Source organism: Muscardinus avellanarius (genome assembly GCF_963383645.1).
Source record: "Muscardinus avellanarius genome assembly, chromosome: 12".
NCBI classification, from domain to species: domain Eukaryota; kingdom Metazoa; phylum Chordata; class Mammalia; order Rodentia; family Gliridae; genus Muscardinus; species Muscardinus avellanarius.
In genome coordinates, this window is record NC_137798.1 from 79,576,211 (window position 1) to 79,599,190 (window position 22,980).

The 22,980-nt window shown below is 41.0% G+C and overlaps 1 protein-coding gene and 1 pseudogene across 2 annotated transcripts in view; both read right to left on the reverse strand.

Annotated features, from left to right (window-relative positions):
* Positions 1 to 2,038: 2,038 nt before the first annotated feature.
* The window catches only part of TMED10 (transmembrane p24 trafficking protein 10), a gene marked incomplete at its 3' end in the record, with an annotated part of 36,410 nt that continues 15,468 nt past the window's right edge, over positions 2,039 to 22,980 (reverse strand). The window contains exons 2-5 of the mRNA XM_080707802.1: positions 16,656 to 16,767; positions 12,650 to 12,723; positions 2,575 to 2,701; positions 2,039 to 2,160 (exon numbers count right to left, since the gene is read on the reverse strand). Of these exons, the coding sequence (XP_080563928.1) occupies positions 2,039 to 2,160; positions 2,575 to 2,701; positions 12,650 to 12,723; positions 16,656 to 16,767 (435 nt within the window). The remainder of the gene's footprint in view (positions 2,161 to 2,574; positions 2,702 to 12,649; positions 12,724 to 16,655; positions 16,768 to 22,980) is intronic.
* On the reverse strand, positions 5,692 to 8,275 carry LOC308271519 (large ribosomal subunit protein uL18-like; annotated as a pseudogene). Its single transcript has 3 exons — positions 7,588 to 8,275; positions 6,160 to 6,293; positions 5,692 to 5,844 (listed from the first exon to the last, which is right to left on the reverse strand). The product of its transcript is annotated as a large ribosomal subunit protein uL18-like (transcript).

The following is a 22,980-nucleotide window of genomic DNA, read 5'->3' on the forward strand; positions in this document are numbered from 1 at the left end:
GCTAGGTGAGTCTTCTACCCATGAGCCAGCCCCCAGCCCACATTTTCTCTTTTTTACTTAATATTGACCTTTCGGCACTTCTTACTCCCACAAATGATTCTTGGCTTTGTTTTCACAACATGTATTTTCAAGTATTTTTTCTCCATGTCCATTCTATATGTCTATCTTATAGCCCATATGCCCCAATTCTCTAGAAAAGAGCACAGAAAGACAGAAATTAAGTCAGTTATTGGCCATACAAGAAAAGTTGGTAAATTTACTTACTTTCCTCGGTAGAAGTTACATTAATAATTCAAGCAACCACATATTCGATAGAGATATTGTATCTAGGATAAATTAAAAACTCTCAAACTCAACAGTAAAAAGAACAAATGATCCAATGAGAGTAAAAGACATAAAGAGACTTCACTGGAGAGGATGTACAGATCTCAAATAAGAAAATGAAAAGGTATTCAAACATTAGCTATTGGGAAATGCAAACTAAAACTCTAATGAGGCATTGCACATACCTATTCAGATGGCTAAATCTAGGTGTTGAGGATGTGGAGAAACTGATCAGTTTACACATTGTGGGTGGAAATGTGAAATGGGATAGCCACTCTAGAAAAAGAGTAGGGAAGATTTTTACAAAACTAAATGTACTTACCATACTACCCAGCAATTGCTCTTTTGGGCTTTTACTCAGAGAGAGATATGAAAATTTATGTTTGCATAAAAACCTGAATATTACAATGCGTGTAATCCCAGTATTCGGGAAGCTGAGACCGGAGGATCACGGTTCATGGACAGCCTCAGCTATGTGGCAAGGCCCTTCGCAACTTAGTGAGACCCTGTTTCAAAACTTAAAAAAAAAAAAAAAGACTAAACTATAGGGCTGGGGGTATAGCTCGGAGGCACAATCCCCAGTACTGAAAAAACAAAAACAAAACCCCCCTGAATATCCATATAATATTCATTCAGGATACATGAATATCCACAGAAGCTTTATCAGTAAGGGCCTTAAACTAAAAACAACCCCTATTTCCTTCAGAGGGTGAATGGTTAAACAAACTGAGTGGTACATTCATAACAATTAAATATTACTCAGCAATAAAAAGAAACAAACTACTGATACATGCAACAACTTGGATAGATTTCCTGGGAATTATGATGAGTTGAAAAAGTCAGTCTCAAAAGGTTATATTCTATATGATTTAAAATGTTATTTACATAACATTTTTAAAATAAGAAATTATAGACAGTGAGCTAAACAGATTAGTGGTAGCCAATGACTGGTTCAAGGGGTATAGGGAGGTAGCTGTGGCTGTAAAAGGGATTGTGTGATGGAACTGTACTGGATATTGTGATGGTGGTCATATGAATCTATACACATGATAAAACTGCATGAAACTAAATACACATACACGAAAAGAAAAAAGTTCAAGGAGTTGAGCACAAACATTTTAATTGTCTAAAATGAGATTTTCTTTAAGAATTTATATTTCAAAGCTCATTTTTATAAGGTGTCACATCCATGACCCTTTTAAGGGACTCATGAAAGGATATCACCAGAAGCTATGTAAACATTTCTTGGAAGGGCCTAAAGAAAGTTTAGGGTGTTTTCAGAAGGAAACTCAAAGAAGACAATCAGCATGTGACAAGTTCAACATGGTCATAAATTGTAAAAGAACTACAGTAAAAAGTGAACAAGTGGAGAAAGAAAGCAGACATGGTTCAAAGAGATCACATGAGGAAACCCAGGACAAATGCTGGCTTTGGCATTATCTAGGTAACCCCTATTTTTTTTTTGTCATAGGTGACCCTAATAATAGTCCTATTGTTGCAAAAATAGTCCAAATCATACCAAGTTAAAAATAAGTCCCTCATTGACTTGTTGGGTGTAGGTGGTACCCCATGTGCTCCCACAACATAATAATAAAAGTTCTGGCAAGAAAGCTCCAAAGTGCCTTCATGGTGCTGTTGATAGGATGCCTTAGGCCAGGTGCGTCCCAGCGATGTTCTGCTGGCTGAGATACAAGGGGGAGGAGATTGAACCTCATTACTCAATCAACTTCTTGGCCTTGAAGAAGCGACGTAGGTAGAAGACCTGCCAGGTGGCTAGTCCAATGAGGCAAAACATTGAAAAGATGCTGAAGTACAGAACCCGAGTGTTTGTTGACTCTAAAAAACAAAAGCATTATAAATGTAATTAACTGAGCCTCCTCAGCTGGCTAAACAGTGGACATGGGAAAAGACATTAACTTCACTCTGTTCCTAGGTCTAAGAGTAGAATTTTAGATAATTAAAAAAAATTATCCTATTTATAAGTATTAAAAATTATAAAGATGAGTACTATCAATTTGATACACTATTAAGTTAACTGAGAATATGGTCAATTGCATATCACAAAAGGAAATTCCATTCTACTGCAAACCTAATGATTTACCTTTAGCAGTAACAGCACTGAAGCAAGCAATTTTCCTTCCATATACCCACTTTTGCAGAGCTAAGACAAGGGTACACCAGATTTAATGTCTGGGGATTTGTCTCCTTACGGGCTCATTTACTGAGAACTAAGAACTGCCTTCCTCTCACCATTGGTGTCACGCATCTCCTCCTCTCGCTTCTTCATGTAGGCAAAATCATTAACAATAGATTCCGAAAGGTCTTCCAGGCGTCGCAGCTCCACCTCCAATGGTTTGAGCTTCTCTACTTTTGCAATCTGGAAAAGAAAGGAATTAGGAACCCACTCCCTGAAAACTGCTCTGATCATTAACATAAAAGCAACAGGAGTCTTCTTAGAAGGTTATCAAGTTTAAATCATTGCTGTCGATCATCTTAACATATTTCAAAAATTGGAAGACATTTTTCTTTTTTTTGCAGTTCTGGGGATGGAACCCAGGGGCATTCTACCTCCAAGCTATACCCCCTAGCCCTACTTTTTTTTTCCCCCGGTACTGGGGATACAACTCAGAGATATTCTAACCTCTGAGCTACACCCCTGGTCCTATTTTTTAGTCTTTATATTTTTTGAAACAGGGTCTGAGTTGAGAAGGGCCTCGCTAAGTAGCTGAGGCTGTCCATTACCGCGATCCTCCAGTCTCCACCTCCTGAATGCTGGGATTACAAGTGTGCACCATCACACCTGGCCCCTATTTTTTATTCTTTACTTTGAAACAGGGTCACTGAGTTACAAAGGGCCTAAGTAGCTGAGGCTGGCTGCAAACCTCGATCCTCCTGTCTCAGCCTCCCAAATACTGGGATTACAAGCATGCGTCACCATGCCTGGCTTCTTTTCCTATAGACAATTTATATCTTTCCATCTCAGACTTTTTTCAATACTTAATTTTGAATAAAACCTCCTTTTAAGTACTATAATAAAGTAAGATATACTCTTTTCCCTAGATTTCTGACTTTAATAAAACATTTTACTTTGCCCTTCCATTCATGCCTAGGAAATTGACAATATTATTAGCATAAGTGTGAAAACCATATTATGTCAAACATGTTTTAAATAAAAACTCACTGAACTCCCTTAGGAATGGGGAAGTGTGTATTTATATATTACTAGAACATTAAGTTAATAATTCAAAATACAAAATTAGATTATTATTTTTTGCAATGCTGAGGATCAAATATAGGACCTTGGTACATGGTAAGCAAGTGCTCTGAGTTATATCCCCAACCCATGATTTGCTCCTATTAATGTCACAACTTTAAGGGCTATATTAGACTTTAGAGCTATGATGAATCCTATATTACTTGAAAAACTGCACTAAGAGGCCGGGCGTGGTGGCGCACACTTGTAATCACTTGGGAGGCTGAGACAGGAGGATCGCACAGGTTCGAAGCCAGTCTCAGATATTGAATGAGGCTCTTAGCAACTTAGTGAGACCCTGTTTCCAAATAAAGTATAAAATAGGTCTGAGAATATAGCCCGGAGGTAGAAAAGCCCCTGGGTTCCATCCAGTACCACCCCCCAAAAAAACCCCAAAACAACAACAACAACAACAACAACAACCCTGCACTAAGGACCAAGCACGGCAGGTAGTGCATGCCTGTAATCCCAGTTCCTGGGGAGGCTGAGGCAAGGAGATTGCAACTTCAAGGTCAGCCTTGGTAACTTAGTGAATTTCCATCTCAAAATTAAAACAAACAAACAAAAAGAACAAACTGAGGATGTAGCACAGTGAGGATATCACAGGGTTCAATTCCCAGTGCAAGTAAAATAAAATCAGTTATTAAAGACTACCTAACAGAGGCATTTATAACATTAACAAAGATCTCACTATCCTGGTTTTTCTTGTTAGTATTAGCTTATGACATTTATTAATTTAGTTATTTCCAGTACTGAGGATAGAACCCAGAGGCATTCTACCTCCAAGCTACACGCTCAGCCCTATTTCCTTCCTTCCTTCCTTCCTTTCCTTCTCTCTCTTTCCCTCCCTCCCTCCCTTCCTTCCTTCCTTTTTCTTTCTTTTTTGTGGTACTGGGAGGTGGAACCCAGAGGCTTTCTGCCTCTGGGCTATACTCCCAGACCTATTTTATATTTTATTTGGAAACAGGGTCTCACTAAATTGCCGAGAGCCTAACTAAGTAGCTGAGGCTGGCTTTGAACCTGTGCGATCCTCCTGTCTCAGCCTCCCAAGCTCAGGGATTACAAGCGTGTGCCACCATGCTCGACTTTTTATTCTTTATTTTGAAACAGGGTCTCACTAAGTTGCAGAGGGCCTAAGTAGCTGAGGCTGTCCACGAACCTGTGATCCTTCTGTCTCAGCCTCCCAAGTACTGGGTTTACAAGTGTGTGCCACCATGCTGGCTTATTATTAAAATTTTTTAAAGAGATGAGGTCCTATTAAACTGCCTGATTGGTCCAGGGCTTCAGCAATCCTCTGCCTCAGTAGAGTTTCAGCCTAAGTAGCTGAGGCTGACTATGAATCTGTGATCCTCTTGTCTCATCCTTGCAAGTACTGGGATCACAAGGCATGCACCACTATGCCTGGCTCTAAATATTTGATTTAATGCTCAAAGTACTTATACGAACACCCAACTGTACTTGTTCCATGAATGCAGGCCAATATTCTTCTACAGCCTACTTCTCTTTCCCATGACTAGAAGTACCAGTAAGTTTTGCAAACAGCTTGACAAAGGTGGGCCATATGACAACGTGTACCTCAAGCTCTCCACTAGAGGGTGGCACTCCCCTGTATGTTGCATGTAGCTGTTGAATAACCAGAGGTTGCTAGAGCTAAAATATTCAGGACTTTATCTTACAATGTGCCCCATATTTTACAAATGAGGGAACTAGAGATTCCATACAATTGCTCAGCCCTTTGGGTGGCGAAGAATAACAGCACGATGATTTAACAACTCCTTATCCGGGTCACCAATGCATTTATTTAGCATCAAAACTACAGAGCTCTGTCGTAAAATATGATCACAGAACACAAACATACATGTTCACTATGCTCAAGTCCTATCTATATTTCAGGCTTTAACAACGAAGGCTCCTTCACCCACTTCTGTCCACACTGACTCCCTCATCCCTGATGCCCTAAAAGCACTTAGATTGTGCCATGTGATTACCAATCATACATTTGTCATATTTACAAGCTGTTTTGATTTTTACCTTTCCCCTTATACAGTTTATCCCCGAACTAAAGGAAATTTCAATAATTTACAGTTCATAAATACTAAACACATAGTAAACACTCATAACTGTCCTATTGATGCGAGTGCTCCCCATGTATTGTGAGTGCTCTGTGTCTGTTTACACTCATCATTCATTTTCACGATGCCCATGGCCTGGGAGAAAGCCTTCCCCACCACAGCATCTACCACTCTCACGTGTAGTAGGAGGTAGCACTTAGAAAAACAAAGTTATAAAGCCCTTCCCTGTATATCAGTAACACCTCAGAAATATCAGTAAATCAAACTCTTCCTAAACCATATCCAAAATTGCCACTATGATGATGACTTGAATCTAAAGAGCTCAGAGTTATATGTAACTGTACCAAGGAATGTGTGAACTCTCAGAAAAAAAAAAAAAAAAAGCTTCCTGAGACATAGATGTGAATTCAGCTTCTAGAAAATCTCTGGATCCTTTTCCTTAGTGGAGCAAAAAGACTCACAAGAGAAGATTCTTGTGGCAAGCCACATTAGGTCAAATTAGTTTGCTACCTCTGTGTCCCCCTCCCCTGCCACAGCCCCCACAAACTCCAAAGACACAGCAAGAAATGTGAAGACCAACTGGTCAACACAATCAAGTAAGATGAGACAATCTACTTGCACCTGGGGCTGGGGAGCATAGGCCTCTTCATGGGAGTTCAAATAGTCAAGAGGGTACCAAAATAAGTCTAGATAATACTGCCAACCTCAGGGAATAACATTTAGAAAGACCCTATTTATCAGTCTTGGCCATTTGGTAGTTTCCAAAATGGGTAGGAGAAAAGAGCTAAAATGTCCTGAACTGAGGAAATATGTGTCAGGTGCCTTAACTCATGTTCTTTAACTTACATCAAGAAAGGGATTCTAGACCTAGTCTATGGAAGTAGAGTTCCCTGAGAAGAATTCATATGGAGGAGGAGAGGGCGAGGGATGTTTGGAAAGCCTTCAGCTGTGGCTAAAGACCAGGGCACTGTGAGCCGGTGATTTGTTGATAACAAATGATAAGTTTAATAGAGCCCCCAAAAGGGAAAAGGGAACTTTATTCATGTTGCAAATGCTGATATCCACAGCAAGAAGGGACACACACACACACACACACACACACACACACACACACACACACACACACCACCCAGGAGTTAAGAGGATATATCAAATAGTTCCTTCTTTATGGGACACTGATTTCATTCCCCCAACTACATAGTCTGACAATAAGTCCTTGAAAACAGCTACTACAGGGTACAAAGTAAAAAGAAATGCCTTGATTCACTTAATGAACCTGAGAGACCCTCCTTCTCGAAGGGCAAAAGCAAGATAATTAGTAGTCAGAAGTCCTTAAAATACAACATGGAGAATCAAAAGTGTTTTGTTCTATGGGTATAAGTATGCTTTCTCTTTTAAGAACTCAAGCTATAAGACTTTATGCTTCGCCGGGCGTGGTGGCGCACGCTTGTAATCCCCGCGCTTGGGAGGCAGAGACAGGAGGATCACGCAGGTTCGAAGCCAGCCGCGCGCTGGCTTAGGAGACCCTGTTTCCAAAATGAAAATGTAAAAATAGGTCTGGGAGTGTAGCCCCGAGGTAGAAGGGCTTCCAGGAACCCCAGTACCACCAAAAAAAAAAAAAAAAAAAAGACTTTATGCTTCTACACAATATGGAAAACATTCTGACTTCAAAATATTTTATATTTATATTGTGTTTACATAGCAATTACAAATGAATTAACTATATCTTTCATAACATTTTAAATAGTGTGGGACTCTGCTTAACTAAGACACTGTTTTACTACCTTTTTTTTTTTTTTTTTTTTGTGGTACTTCGGGTGGAACCCAGGGGCTTTCTACCTACAGGCTATACTCCCAGACCTATTCTATATTTTATTTGGAAACAGGTCTCACTAAGTTGCTGAGAGCCTCACTAAGTAGCTGAGCCTGGCTTCAAACCTGTATGATCCTCTGGGTTCTCTCGTATAGCAGAATGAACTTTCTTATACATCTCCATGTCTGGAGTAATGTTCTTCATGTACTGAGAAAACTGTTTCTTGTAACCATCTTCATCCTCTTCCATTAGATAGCGTGTATAATCTGCAGCGTTCTGACCCATGATGTGCTTCTGATGTACTTCAGCACTGAATACCTTGCTTTTAGAATCATAACCAGGGAATCGTTTGGTACCATGAGAGATAGATAAGGCTCCATCCACAGCTCCCTTCAGGGCCCCAAAAACTTTCTTGTCAGTTGTAGTTCTGGCGAGGCCTGCATCCAAATAGCAGGTGAAGGCACCAGGCTGACCGTCAGTGCTTTCCACATTGTATTCATCTCCACCACTTCTACTTGGCCTTCAAAGACCTCGTCCATGCCAAACCTGTTGAGAAGCTGCAGGCCAGCGCAGTATCCTGCACCGTATTTTGGTAGTTCATGCGCCTATGCTGCGCAGATTATCATATCCCCTTCTATGTGGGCACACACAATCTATCTCTGTTGGTTACATCATCCTGTATATGGGTGTATTGTACTTATTTTTGTCCTGGATCACCAAGAGTTTCCGAGCGTAAGAATCAGTTTTGTCCTCTCGTTGTCTTCTAAATTTCACTTGGTATCTCTTAAAGTAGGCCTTGTTTTTGACAACTTTATTTATTTATTTATTTATTTATTTATTTATTTATTTATTTATTTTTGGTGGTACTGGGGTGGAACCCAGGGGCTTTTCTACCTCCGGGCTATACTCCCAGACCTATTTTATATTTTATTTGGAAACGGGTCTCACTGAGTTACTCAGAGCCTCACTAAGTATCTGAGCCTGGCTTTGAACCTGTGTGATCCTCTGTCTCAGCCTCCCAAGCACTGGGATTACAAGCGTGCGCCACCATGCCTGGCTCTTACTATTGAATTTTATAGAACCACATGGGATTTCAAAATTATTATAATTCTATATATATGAGAGAGAGATGTGTTTAATGTGAAGAAAATTAACAGCCATGACAACTTAACAAGATCTTGTCTCAAAATAAAAAGGGCTGTGTACTTAGCTCAGTAGTAGAGGGCTTGTCTAGAATATATGAGGCTCTAGGGTTCCATCCCCAGAATTGGGTGAAAAAAAGTGCTCTCTTCCTGAATCTTCATACTGACACTGAAGGATCCAAATCCTTTAAAGGCTTTCCATTATTTTAAGAGCCAAAAAGTAAACGCCTAAAACACTATAAATATGCTCAGTGCTCCCTGGCAATTAACCAGGGAACAAAGTGCTTCGATTATGCATATTCATGTTGTAGGCATTATTAGCTATTTCTAAGCAAGGTTCAGGGGGAGCCAGGCCACAGACTGAGGAAATAGCTCTTCCTCTGCCTCAGTCTGGTCCTGTTTGGGAGCTGGAGGAAGGGCTCATGAGGAAAGTAGTGGGGAGGAGTAACGTTGGGGGGGAGGGTGAAGCAGAACCTGAGAACTATGTTGTAATCATGTGCGTAAAGAAAGACTTGGGATGTGCCAACATCCAAAGCAGGAAGCAGGCAAAGGAAGTGATGTGGTTTCCTTTTGGGAGGGATTCCCCTCTCGGGTTACGCAGAAGGTCAGAAAAGATAAAATCCCTTTCCCAGAGTTAATAAAGCCAAATGATAATGGAAATCCCAGGAGGTATAGGGGTTCTAAAGTGTGAATGGCAGTGGTGTCCACTTTACTTTTTATGTAAAGACACAATGTCAAATGTTCTCAAGGGGAACAAGCTAGGTCTTGAGTCTGATAGGGCATAAGGTACTCTGTTACTTAATAAGTCTCTGTCTCTGTCTGTCTGTCTGTCTCTCTCTCTCTCTCTTTGGTGGTACTGGGGTTCCTGGAAGCCCTTCTACCTCTGGGCTACACTCCCAGACCTATCTTTATATTTTAATTTGGAAACAGGGTCTCTTAAGCCAGCTCAGCTAGCTTTGAACCTGTGCGATCCTCCTGTCTCCACCTCTCAAGTGCGGGGATTACAAGCGTGTGCCACCAGGCCTGGCAATAAGTATCTCTTAATGATAGCTACCAGTTGAAGAATAAAGTTACAATAGGTAAAATTCACATAGGTATTGAAGAATGACTCATGGTTGTAAATGCAGTCACCACAAAATTAAAACCACTCTACATATTCTTGCACCTCATGTTAACCTACAACATTTTTCTTAGTGTTTTATATCTCACAACAGCACTTGAATATACATTATTTTATTTAAATATAATTAAGATTCTTCTGAATCATGAAAGTTTCAAAATTTACTCCTAAATTCATCAAATAAAGCCAGGCGTGGTGGCGCATGCTTGTAATCTCAGCATTTGGAAGGCCAAGACCGGAGGATCATGGTTCACGGGCAGCCTCAGCTACTTAGTGAGGCCCTCTGCAACTTAGTGAGACCCTGTTTCAAAATAAAGAATAAAAAATAGGGCAGGGGGTGTGGCTCGGAGGTCGAATGCCCCTGGGTTCCATCCCCAGACCCGCAAAATAAATAAATAAATAAATAAATAAATAAATAAATAAATAAATTCAAATAGTCTCTCTTTTTTTTTAATTTTTGACTTAAACTACCCTGGAGAAAAGCAAGTCAAAGTCTCCATGGAGATTGTCTTCCATTCATTACTCTATCACTTGCTCCTATGTACTGCCTCCAAATAACTGCCTGCAGAAATGTTGGACACTTGTTTTTTTGTTGTTTTTTTTTTTGTTTTTTTGGTACAAGAATTGAACCCAGGGGCATTCCATCTCTGAGTTACACCCCCAGCTCTTTTTAAATTTTTGAATCAGAGTTTCACATGTTGCAGAGAGTCAGGCTAAATTGCTGAGGCTGGCCTTGAACCTGTCTCCGCTTCCCAACTACTGGGATTATAGGCCTGTACCATCCCGCCCAGCTGTGTTGGACACTGAACAAGGAAAAAGGCTCAAAGAGCTGCAATTGATATACTACTGCTTCCCGTTGCAGAAATAATCATATACGAGCCGGGCGTGGTGGAGCACGTTTGTAATCCCAGTGCTTGGGAGGCTGAGACAGGAGGATCGCACAGGTTCGAAGCCAGCCTCAGCTACTTAGTGAGGCTCTCAGCAACTTAGTGAGACCCTGTTTCCAAAAAATAAAAAAATAATAATAAAAAAATAGGTCTGGGAGTATAGACCAGAGGTAGAAAGCCTCGGTTTTCCACCCTTAGTACCACACACACACAAATAAATAATAATAATAATAATAATAATCAGTTAATCTTCCATTTTTAGAATAGTCCCTTTCCAAAGTCCTGACCAAAGACAGAGCAACTTGTCCTGCTTCACCCTTCTAATAAAATTCTCCTAAATACCCTAAAACAACTTTTGTTCATTTATTAGTTTACATTCTAAAAAGCTATTTACATTTCCTGTGCCCCACCTTCTTCTTTATGCCCACAGGTACTGTTTGGCTGGGTTAAAAAAAAAAAAGTTTTATCTTTCTGCAAACATAATTCTCTAGTCATAAATAGTTCTAGTGGTTTTCCAAAGGTAACAGTTTTTTGGTGGGGTATTAGAAATGGAACCCAGGGGCATTCTACCTCCAAGCTATAATCCTTGCCTCTTGTGTTATTTGATTTATTGTTTGTTTTTTGGTGCTGGGGATTGAACCCCAGGGGCATTCTACACCTTGGAGGTACTTCCCTATACCTATTTTTAATTTCTTTTTATTTTATATTATTTTGTGTGTGTTTGTGGTACTGGAGGTGGAACCCAGGGGCCTTTCTTCCTCCAGGCTATATCTCAGACTTATATTTTATTTGGAAACAGGGTCTCACTAAGTTGCTGAGAGCCTCATTAAGTAGCTGAGGCTGGCTTTGAACCTGTACGATCCTCCAGTTTCTGCCTCTCAAGTGATGGGATTAAAAGCATGCGCCACCATGTCTGGCCTTAATTTTTATTTTTAAACAGGGTCTCATTAAGCTGTTGAGGGCCACATTAAATTGCCGAGGCTGACCCTAAACCTGTGATCCTCCTGTCTGAGCTTCCCAAGTACCTGGCTTATTCTTTATTTTGAAACAGACCCAGAAGTCTCTGAAATAGGTGAAAAATTGCTGAGACTGACCCTGAACCTGCAATCCTCCTGTCTCAGCCTCCCAAGTACTGAGATTACAAATGCGGGCTACCACACCTGGCTAAATATCAGTTTTTATTACTCTTTAATACTTCCTGTCAGCACAAAAGGTGTAGTCATTATCTCTAGCCCTAGACTTCGCAGTTTTTTCTTCCATACTGCCTTCTTCCTTAAAGTCTGCAATTATTTTAACTAAAAAACTATTTTTTCACTATTGTTGATTCTCAAAGACAGTACAGTTGTTCAAGACTAAACAATACTGAATCTATGCTGTAGATATACTCCTCGCTGTCAGTCCTAAAAGAAGTCTTGGGAATTAAAAACAAATAAGTTTTAACTTGGACATTAACACATAACTGAAGTCAAGCTTTAAAAAATTACTACTGAGCAGGCATGGTGGCGGACGCTTGTAATCCCAGCATGTGGGAGGCTGAGACCGGAGGATCACGGTTTGCAGACAGCCTCAGCTACTTAGTGAGGCCCTTTGCAACTGAGTGAGACCCTGTTTCAAAATAAAGAATAAAAAAATAGGGCTGGGGGTGTCACTCGGAGGTAGAATGCCCCTGGGTTCCACCCTGTGTACTGCAAAAAAAAAAAAAAAAAAAAAAAATTAAAAATTTACTACTATACATGTCTGGTTTGTGCCTAAAGAGGGCTCATGGCATATGATCAAGTGCTTTATCACACTGAAATCTGTATGGGACAGTTGGTCCAGCCCTTTGGCTGATAGCAGGGCCAGAATTACTATTTAAGGCTGTTAATTCAACTTTTTGTATCAATAAGATCAGAGCTGGTTATCACATGACTGCTGAGAAAACAACAGTATTCTGGGCAAAACAGCCCGTGGGCCTGATGAGGTCACAGGACCGCCAGCACTGCACGCTGCTGCCTCCGCCGGCTGTCACGGCTGTCACAGCTGTCACAGCAGCACATACCTCTTCGTAATTTTTCGCCTCCACTCCATGCTTCATGTCTAGAATCACGAGTTGGTCAGGTATCCGCCCTGTTCCTGAGAAGAAATCAAAAGATCCATTGTGCAGAATATTTAAGATTCCGGGAAATCACCCGCCCACTCTCCCTAACCCTTATTCCCTCAATAGAGGGAAACAGCCACCACTCCTCCCCCTACTCAGCTGCAGAAAATTCTTGGCTCTGGCTAAAATCACAAATATTCCAGACAAAGCCTGTATCTGTGTGGGGTGCCAGAAAGCACAGAGAGAACACGCTGCTGGCAAGTATCTGTGAGCAGGCAGGACACAAAATATTGCAACTGGTACTACAGAGGGATAGAACAGAGTAAAAACAGAACACTGGCTTACTGGACTGGGAAGTAAAACTCAAATGCCACCACCCTGTAAAACAGACCAATGGGGAAGAGGCATCATTTGAGGCTGAAACCGTACATTTCCATATCTGAAAAGAATGCCCCATTAAATTTTGAGAAGCCACACTCAATTAGGATTATTAAGTATTTATTAAGTGTGGATTTACTTAACACAAGCCTGAGTGTTGAACAGATCATGGGGTTTATCCAGTATTCTACTTTAGTTCAATCATTCTTATTTTAGTAGATGAATAAAATGTTATAGAACTATTTCGAATAAGCTCTTAAATGAGTTGTACAATTCTCAGGGATGCTTCTTAAAATAAATTGTCTATTTAGGACAATAGGATCAATTATACAACAGTCCTATTAGAAAAATTAACTTGATTCAGCATGATCCCAGTTCTTGGGAGGCTAAGACAGGAGGATTGCAGGTTTGTGGCCAGCCTCAGCAAGGTAATGAGACTCTCAGCAACCTAATGAGACCCTGTTTCAAAACAAATAATAAAAAGAGCCAGGTAGGTAGCTCAGAGGTAGAATGCACCTGGGCTCAATTCCTAGTACCAAAAAAAAAAAGAATTCTATGAATGATATGACGGTGATGATGGTGCATGCCTGTAATCCCAGCTACTCCGAAGGCTGAGGTAAGATCACAAACTTGAGGCTAGCCTGAGCAATTTAGTGAGATCTTTCCTGAAAATAAAAAATAAAAAGGTCTAGGGGTAGAACTAAAGAGTACCCCTGGGTTCAATCCCCAGCAGAAGGAGAAAATCATCATCATCATTATCACTTTAAATCATTAAATAGAGGAAGGGAAAGACTCAAACCACCAATTCAGCTCCAATTCCTTGGATTTCACCTAATCTATAAAATTAAAAACCGTCTGTATAAAATTATCAGTTTGGGGAAATATAATGCCACTTAAGCACTAAGGTCCTTAAGACTATACGCCATAGAGAATGGTATTGGATCCTCTGCTGCCCGATACTGGTGACTTTTAAAAGGTATAGTTTCAGCCGGGCGTGGTGGCGCATGCTTGTAATCCCTGCGCTTGGGAGGCTGAGACAGGAGGATCACACAGGTTTGAAGCCAGCCTCAGCTGGCTTAAGAGACCCTGTTTCCAAATAAAATATAAAATAGGTCTGGGAGTGTAGCCCAGAGGTAGAAGGCCCCTGGGTTGCATACCCAGTACCACCAATAAATAAATAAATAATAAATAAATAAATAAATAAATAAATAAGATAAAAGGTATAGTCTCAAGCTGGATGTGGCAGCACACATTTGTAATCCCAGCATTTGGGAAGCTAAGACAGGAAGATCATGGTTTGTGGCCAGCCTCAGCTACTTAGTGAGGCTCTCTGCACCTCAGTGAGACCCTGTTTCAAAATAAAGAATGAAAAAAATAGGGTTGGGGTGTAGCTTGGAGGTAGAATGCCCCTGGGTTCCATCCCCAGTAACACACACACACACACACACACACACACACCAAAAAAAAAAAAAAAAAAGAAAGAAAGAAAAAGGAAAAAAAAAAAAAAAAGAAAAGGTATAGTATCTGCCTTCGTTTATTTATTTTTGTGGTATTGAGGATTGAACCCAGAGGCATTCTATCTCCAAGCTATACCCCCAGCCCTATTTTATTATTTTGAAAGGATCTCACTAAGTTGCAGAGGGTCTCACAAGTTGCTCAGGCTGGCTGCAAACCTGCGATCCTCCTGTTACAAGCCTGCACCACCATCCCCGGCTCTCATCTCTGCCTTTAAACAATTCAGTGAGGATCTAAGACAGACATACACTTAATATCTATGGTGAAAATGCAAAGCATTATAAAAATTTAAGCCAAAACAACTGGCTCAGATAATCTCAGCTGTGGAGCAAAGGTAAGAGAAAGGAAGAGATGAGCTGTGAACTGACTGCTCGAAGGAGGGAGCCCCTGCAGCAAGGCTTACGAAAAATACTCTAGACAGAGGACAAGGCACGGGCAAAGGTCAGATGGACATGAGTACGGCATGTTTAAAAGACAGTAAAGAATTCCTTTTGAGCTGGGCCTGGTGGCGCACGCTTGTAATCCCAGTACTTGGGAGGCTGAGACAGGAGGATCACGAAGGTTTGAAGCCAGCCTCAGCTACTTAGTGAGGCTCTCAGCAACTTAGTGAGACCCTGTTTCCAAATAAAATAGAAAATAGGTTGGGGGTATAGCCCAGAGGCAGAAGGCCCCTGAGTTCTATCCCCAATACCACAAAAAAATAAATTAAAAAAAATTCTTTTGGATAGACTAGTGAATTTGAAAGCAAGAGAAATAAGACTACATAGGCAGCTTAAGAACAGACTAATAATACAAACCATACATGCCTCTGAGCATTAAAACAACATGTCTCCAAACAGAACGGAACAAGACATGGTACCCACAGTAGTCACTTCTTTCAAAGCTGGTGTGTAATCCTGATTAGGATAGTATCCACTGGAGAGGTATTACAAAAAATTTTCCTTCCTTTCCTCACTTAAAATACTGTGAACCCCAAGTAGCTGCTATCCTCACCTGGTCCAAATGATCAGATATTCTCTTTCTGCCAGTCTTTGGACTATCTCCTTATATGTTACAGTACAGTATTAGCATTTTTCAAGCCCAAGTACCAGTCTTCAGACTATCTCCCTTATTTGTCACAGCACAGTATTAACATTTTTCATGCCCAAGTGAAACCACAAAACCACAGACTTCTGGCTGGTTTGAGTACAGACTACTCTTGCAAAGAACAGCTGGCTTATTCACTTAGCTGACATCATGGTCTTAAAGTCTCCTTTGTAAAAAAAGATCTTTCCTGTAAATCTCTCTCTGCATTTGCCTGGCATATACATAATCTTTCTTTCTTCCTCTTTTCTTTCCCCTTTCCCTTCCTTCTACTTTATTTTGTTAGAGCAGTTTAAGTTCACAGCAAAATTGAGAGCACGGTATAGAGAGTTCTTATTTCCTCTTACACATGCAGAGTCCTCTCCATTATCAACATCATCTACTAACATGGTATGTCTGTTAGACAAACCACACATCATTGTCATCCAAAGCCCATAGTTCACAGTAGGTTCCCTCTTGGTGTATATTAGAAAGATGATGCTGGGATCAATGTATAAGGACATGTATCCACTATTACAGAATCAGAGTATTTTCATTGTTCTAAAAATTCTTTGTGTTCTACTTTACCAATCTTTTACTTCACCTAGGCATTTATTTATTTATTTATTTATTTATTTATTTATTTATTTATGTGGTACTGAATGTGGAACCCAGGGGCTTTTCTACCTCCGGGCTATACTCCCAGACCTATTTTATACTTTACTTGGAAACAGTGTCTCACTAGGTTGCTGAGAGCCTCACTAAGTAGCTGAGGCTGGCTTCGAACCTGTGCAATCCTCCTGTCTCAGCCTCCCAAGCACTGGGATTACAAGGGTGTGCCACCACACCTGGTTAGGCAATCTTTTAAAAGATGCTCCAAGGGTTACAAGGTATCAGGTCTCTGTATGCAAATGAATGAAAAGCAGGATGTCTAGAAATCAAGTGCTGACTAAAGCAGGGGCACTACAGAATTGGAGAAGATACGTAATCCAAGGGAAATACTCTTACTTACCCTTGCTCTCAAAACACACTTCAAACATATCATAATCTTCAGTGGTAAAGGCAAATTTCCCCTTGCTTGCATCCTCCTTGGAGTACAAAATATGGCCGGCAGAATCTGTAATCTAAAACAAAAAAGTAAGTCAAAAAAGGCATCAAAGAACACTCAGGAAGCGTAGTAACAAAAACTGGAGAGATGGACACATTATCTATAAAAGACAGTCAATCGCTCTCAGTATGATGAATATGTTCCAATAATCTCCAAAGACAGGAATGGGATTAGAACATGAAACTCCAAAATAGTAAATTTCATTCATTTGCCAGGCATGGTGGCACATGCTTGTAAACCCAGTACTTCAGAGGCTGAGACAGGAGGATTGCAGGTTCTCAGTCAGCCTCAACTACCTAGTGAGGTCCTTTGTAACTTAGTGAGACCCTGTTTCAAAATAAAGAATAAAAATCTATTACCACTATAGGATATCTTTTTATTTGTATGTGTGTGTGTGTGGTACTGGGGATTGACCCCAGAGGCATTCTACCTCTGAGCTACATCCTTCCTTACCATTTATTTAACACACACACACACACACACACACACACACACACACACGTTGGGGTGCTAGGGATTTCACTCAGAGGCATTCTACCTCCAAGCTATACCCGAGCCCTATTTTATTTCTTATTTGGGAACTGTCTTGCTAAATTGCTAAGAGTTTTACTAAGTTGCTGAGGCTGGCCTTGAACCTGTGATCCTCCTGTCTCAGCTTTCCAAGTACTGGGATTATAAGCCTGTGCCAATATGTCCAGCTAGTCTCCAAATCTAAACTGCTCTATTACTAAAGAATGGTATACAAGCACAAATGAAGGGACATATATTACTGAGTGAACTTACATAGAAAACAAGAGTATGAAGGCTGGGAAAGTGGTACACAAGTATAATCACAGTGCTTGGGAGACCGAAGCAGGGGAAATATAAATTCAAGGCCTACTTTGGCAACTTAGTGAAACCCTATCTCGAAATAAAAAGTAAAAAGGACCACCTAGCTCAGAGGCAAAGTATCCCTGGATGTGATGCTCAGTACTACAAGAAAGAAAGAAAGAAAATAAAAAAGCAAAGATATGGCATGGTAATTTGGATTACATGCTAAGACATGGCTATCTTTAGCAAAAGGAACATTTTATCATCTAGGACAGGAAGCCATTTTGCAATGTGAAACACAAAAGTAATGGCTTTATTATTATTACTATTATTATTCTATTATTCTTTGGTGGTACTGGAGACTGAACCCAGGGACATTATACCTCTGAGCTATAGTCCACAGCCCTATGATTATGATGATGACTTTTTTTTTGCAGTACTGAGGATGGAACCCAAGGGCATTCTACCCGAGGTACACCTCCAGTCCTATTTTTTATTCTTTACTTATTTTTGGCGGTACTGGGGATGGAACCCTTCTATCTCCAGGCTACACTCCCAGACCTATTTTATATTTTATTTGGAAACAGGGTCTCTTAAGCCTGCAAGGCTGGCTTCAAACCTGTGATCCTCCTGTCTCTGCCTCCCAAGCGCAGGGATTACAAGTGTGTCACCACGCCCGGCCTACTCTTTATTTTTGAGACGGGGTCTCACTGAGTTGCCAAGGGCCTCACTAAGTAGAGGAGGCTGTGCACAGCAGTGACCCTCCTGCTGGATTACGGCCGAGGACGATTCTGAAACAACCTCTTGCTGAGTTGCTGAGGGTCTCCCTCAGCTGCTCAAGCTGGCCTTGAGCCTGGGTCCTCCTCTCTCAGCCGCCCAAATACCAGGATTACGGGTGTGCACCACCATGCCCGCTGTGGCTTCATTATATTAAACAGATGAGCTAAGGCTTTTTATTAAGCAGTATTCTTTCATAGGTGAAATGGTAAACAGAAAAAAAAAAAGAAGCAGCACACATTTAGGCTTATATACTTAAAAGCACCTAAATTTTTTAATTTTTCAATTTATTTTTTTGGTGTGTGGTGCCAGGGATGGAACCCAGGGACATTCTACCTCTGAGATACACCCCACCTTATTTTTTATTCTTTATTTTGAAACAGCATCTCACTGAGTTGCAAAGGGCCTCACTAAGTAGCTGAGGCTGTCCACGAACCGTGATCCTTCTGTCTCAGTCTCCTGAATGCTGGGATTATAAGCTTATACCAAGCCTGGGTTTTAATTTTTTATTTAATTTTTACTTATTTTTAAATTTTAAATTTAAATTTTATTTATTTTTTGAGGTGCTAAGGCCTCACACTTGCCTGGCAAATCCTCTTCCATTGAGCTGCATCTCCAGCCCTATTGTCTGATTTGTGTGTGTGTGGTGCTTGGGATTGAATCTAGTATCTCTCATATACTGGGCAAGTGCTCTACCACTGAGCTCCATCTCCAGCCCTATAAGCACCTCTTTTTGTGTGTGTGTGAAGGGTACTGGGGGTGGAACCCAGGGGCTTTCTACCTCTGGGCTACACTCCCAGATCTATTTTATATTTTATTTGGAAACAGGGTCTCATTAATTTGCTGAGAGCCTCACTAAGTAGCTGAGACTGGCTTAGAACCCGTGTAATCCTCCTGTCTCAGCCAAGTACTGGGATTACAAGTGTGTGCTACCATACCCGGCTAAAAGCACTTTTTTTTGTTTGTTTGTTTTTGTTTTGGGTGGTACTAGGGTTGAGGGAAGCCCTTCTACCTCCGGGCTACACTCCCAGACCTATTTTTTTTTAATATTTTTTTATTTGGAAACAGGGTCTCTTAAGCCAGCAAGGCTGGCTCCGAACCGGCGCGATCCTCCTGTCTCTGCCTCCCAAGTGCGGGGATTACAAGCGTGCACCACCACGCCCGGCTAAAAGCACTTTTTAACAGTAGTTAATTCTGAGCGGTGAGATTTCCCCTTATTATTTTAATATTTTCTTTCCATTAAGGGATTGATTGTATGGAGTACTGAACCCAGGGGCATTCTACATCTGAGCTACATCCCCAGCCCTATTACTGCTAAGTTACTGCACACTAGCCTCAACCTGCAATCCTCCTGTCTCGTCCTCTCCATATTGGGATAACAGGCATGTACCACCGTACCTGACTAAACTTTTACATTTTCTTTCAAATTTCCACGAAGTGGTCAAAAATAATAAAGCTATTTCATGCCGGGCAGGCTGCACATGCCCATAGTTCCAATACTCAGGAGGCCGAGACAGGAGGATTGCAGGTCTGAAGATAGTGGGCAGTAACTCAGTGAGGCTCTCAGCAACTTAGCATGACCCTGTTTCAAAATAAAAAAATAAAAAGGGCTGGGGATATAGTTTAGAAGTAGAATGGCACTGGCTTCTACTTCTACTACCATAAGAAAAAGTCATTTCATTTTGGAAAAATCCATAATAATTAAAGATGATCACGACTAAATTTGAAAGGATGTGTTAATGAAAAAGATTTTGTGACACATCTTCTAAATTCTGTAATAACAGCAGCTAATATTAGTACAGTGTTTTCTGCTATCAGCATAATTCATCAATGTTAAGCCCTGAAGACACCAAGATCTGGCATAAGAGTAAGACAGTTTCAGTCTTAAAAGAGTTTAAGAGCCAGGCATGGTGGTGCACATTTGTAATCCCAGCTTTGGGAGGCCAAGACTAGGAAGGATTGCGGGTTCCGGACAGCAAGCTACTTAGCGAGGGCTGTCACAACTCAGTGAGACCTTGTTTCAAAAATTAACAGACTAAAAAAATAGGGCTGGGGGTAGTAGCTTGGGGGGTACAATGCTCCTGGGTTCCATTCCCAGTAAACACACACACACACACACACACACACACACACACACACACACTCTTATAAGGAAAAAAGAGCCAGGCGTGGTGGCGCACGCTTGTAATCCCCGCGCTTGGGAGGCAGAAACAGGAGGATAGCACAGGTTTGAAGCCAGCCGAGCTGGTGTAAGAGACCCTTGTTTCCAAATAAAATATACAATAGGTCTGGGAGGGTAACCCGGAGATAGAAGGGTTTCCAGGAACCCCAGTACCACCACAAAAAAAAAAAAAAGGAAAAAAAAAGAAAAGGAAAAAAAAAAAGAAAAAGAAAAAAAGAGCTTAAGAGCCTGAATGAGAAGAATAAAAGATATAGCTTCATTTTGGTTTTAATTTGCATCCCCCCCTTTTAAAAAATTTTTTGCAGTATTGAGGATGGAACCCAGGGGCATTCTACTGCTGAGCCCCCCCCCCCCAGTCTGATTTTTTATTTTTTATTTTGAAACAGGATGTCACTGAGTTGTGGAGAGCCTCACTAAGTAGCTGAGGCTTTCTGCGAACCGCGATCCTCTGGTCTCAGCCTCCCAAATGCTGGGATTACAAGTATGTGCCACCAGGCCTGGCTTCATTTTTATTTTTTAATTTTAATTTTGAAACAGGATCTCCCTAAGTCACTGAAGATCTACCGAAATTTCTAGGGCTAGCCTAGAATCGGTGATCTTCCTGCCCAGCCTAAGTACTGGGATTACAGGCATGTGCCACCATGCCTGGCATCTCCCTGATGGTTAGGGATGACAGGCGCCCTGTCATGTTTCTTTCTATTTTTTTTTTTTTTTTTTTGCAGTACTGGGGATGGAAGCCTGGGGGGGCATTCTACCTCTGAGCTACACCCCTAGCCCTATTTTTTAGTCTTTTTAATTTTTAAAATAGGGTATGAGCTGCAAAGGGCCTCACTAAGTAGCTAAGGCTGTCTAAGTACCATGATCCTCCTGTCTCAGTATCACAAATACTGGGAGTACAAACCTGTGCCACTACGCCCGGCTCTCTTGGTCTTTTGTGTGAGTGATGGATTATACTAACTAAGTCAACTGTGGTAGTCACTTCACAATGCAAATAAAATCATCACATTGTATACTTTGAATATATACAACATCTATTTATCAATTATATCAAAATGAAGCTGAAAAAAGAAAAAGAGACAGCTTTCACTGCAATGTAAAGGCTACTACTAAGCTGAGCATGGTGGTACAGGCCTGTAACCCTAGTACTTGGGAGGCTGAGACAGGAGGATAGCAGGTTTGAAGTCAGCCTCAGCAACTCAGCAAGACCCTTAGCAACCTAGCAAGACTGTTTCAAAACAAAAAATAAAAAGGGCTGGGAGTGTAGGTCAGAGGTAGAATGTCCCTGAGTTCAATCTCCAATAACACACACACACACACACACACACGCACACACGCACACCCCTAGAGGATTACAGTGCCTCTGGTAATATAGGAGGGAGTGAGATATAAACTGAGTCCTGAAAGATGACTCTCGAGACGGCAAATATGAAGGCTTGGCTGGAATACAGGAATACACAGACGCCAAGAAAGACTAACAAAATCTTTAGGTTCTTTGGTTTGGTGCAAATCAGAGAGCCAAAAGTCCTTTTAAAGTTGGACAGCACTGTTCAGGGTGCTTTCTCCGCCTCAGAGAGATAAGCAGGCAGCCATGAGGGAAAGACCTTGAAGTCAGCAAGAGCGACACAATCTGTAAGGTGAAATTCAGCCCTGAAGACTCAGAAAGGCTTCTTGTTTATGAAATACTTTCTCTGACTAATGAACTAAGAGAAAAAGCATTAAAAAAGTACTGCTTGAGAACCCTGGCTACACACAATGGCAAAAAGTCAGGGAACTAATAAAATCCCAAAGCACTGCGGAGTTACCGATGTCATGCCATTCCTCCTTTGGAATCAGTTCTCCACCCTGACACTTCCCCACTCTACGCCCCAAAAAGGCAACTCTTCAGAACAAGAGGAAGTTCAAAAGGGAAGACTGCAAGAATAGCAGAGTTTTACTTTCCAAGTTGATATGAAAACCCTAATTTGAATTTGGCCCCTATGAATGAAGCTGCAGACAATCTAGAACTCAAGACCCATTTGGATTAAATACATTTCTACATCTGTTCATTGCACTAGCTTAATCCTAAGGGAGAAGGTGAATTACAGGTTGCTAAAATGTTTAAACATCACCAGGCATGGGGGTACACGCTTGTAATCCCAGCATTTGGGAAGTTGAGACAGGAGGATCACGGTTGTGGACAGCCTCGGCTACTTAGCGAGGCCCTTTGCAACTCCTAAGACCCTGTTTCAATAATAAAGAATAAATAATGGGGCTAGAGGTATAGCTTGGAGGTCGAATGACCCTGGGTTCCACTGCCAGTACTGCAAAAAAAAAAAAAAAAAAAAAAAAAAAAAAGAAAAAGAAAAAAGAAAAAAGAAGAAAAAAAATAAAAAAATAAAAAAATAGTTTAAATGTAGGTGAAACCAGTAGAGGACAGCAGGGTATAAACATCAAGATTATAGCACTAAATAGTCATCACAG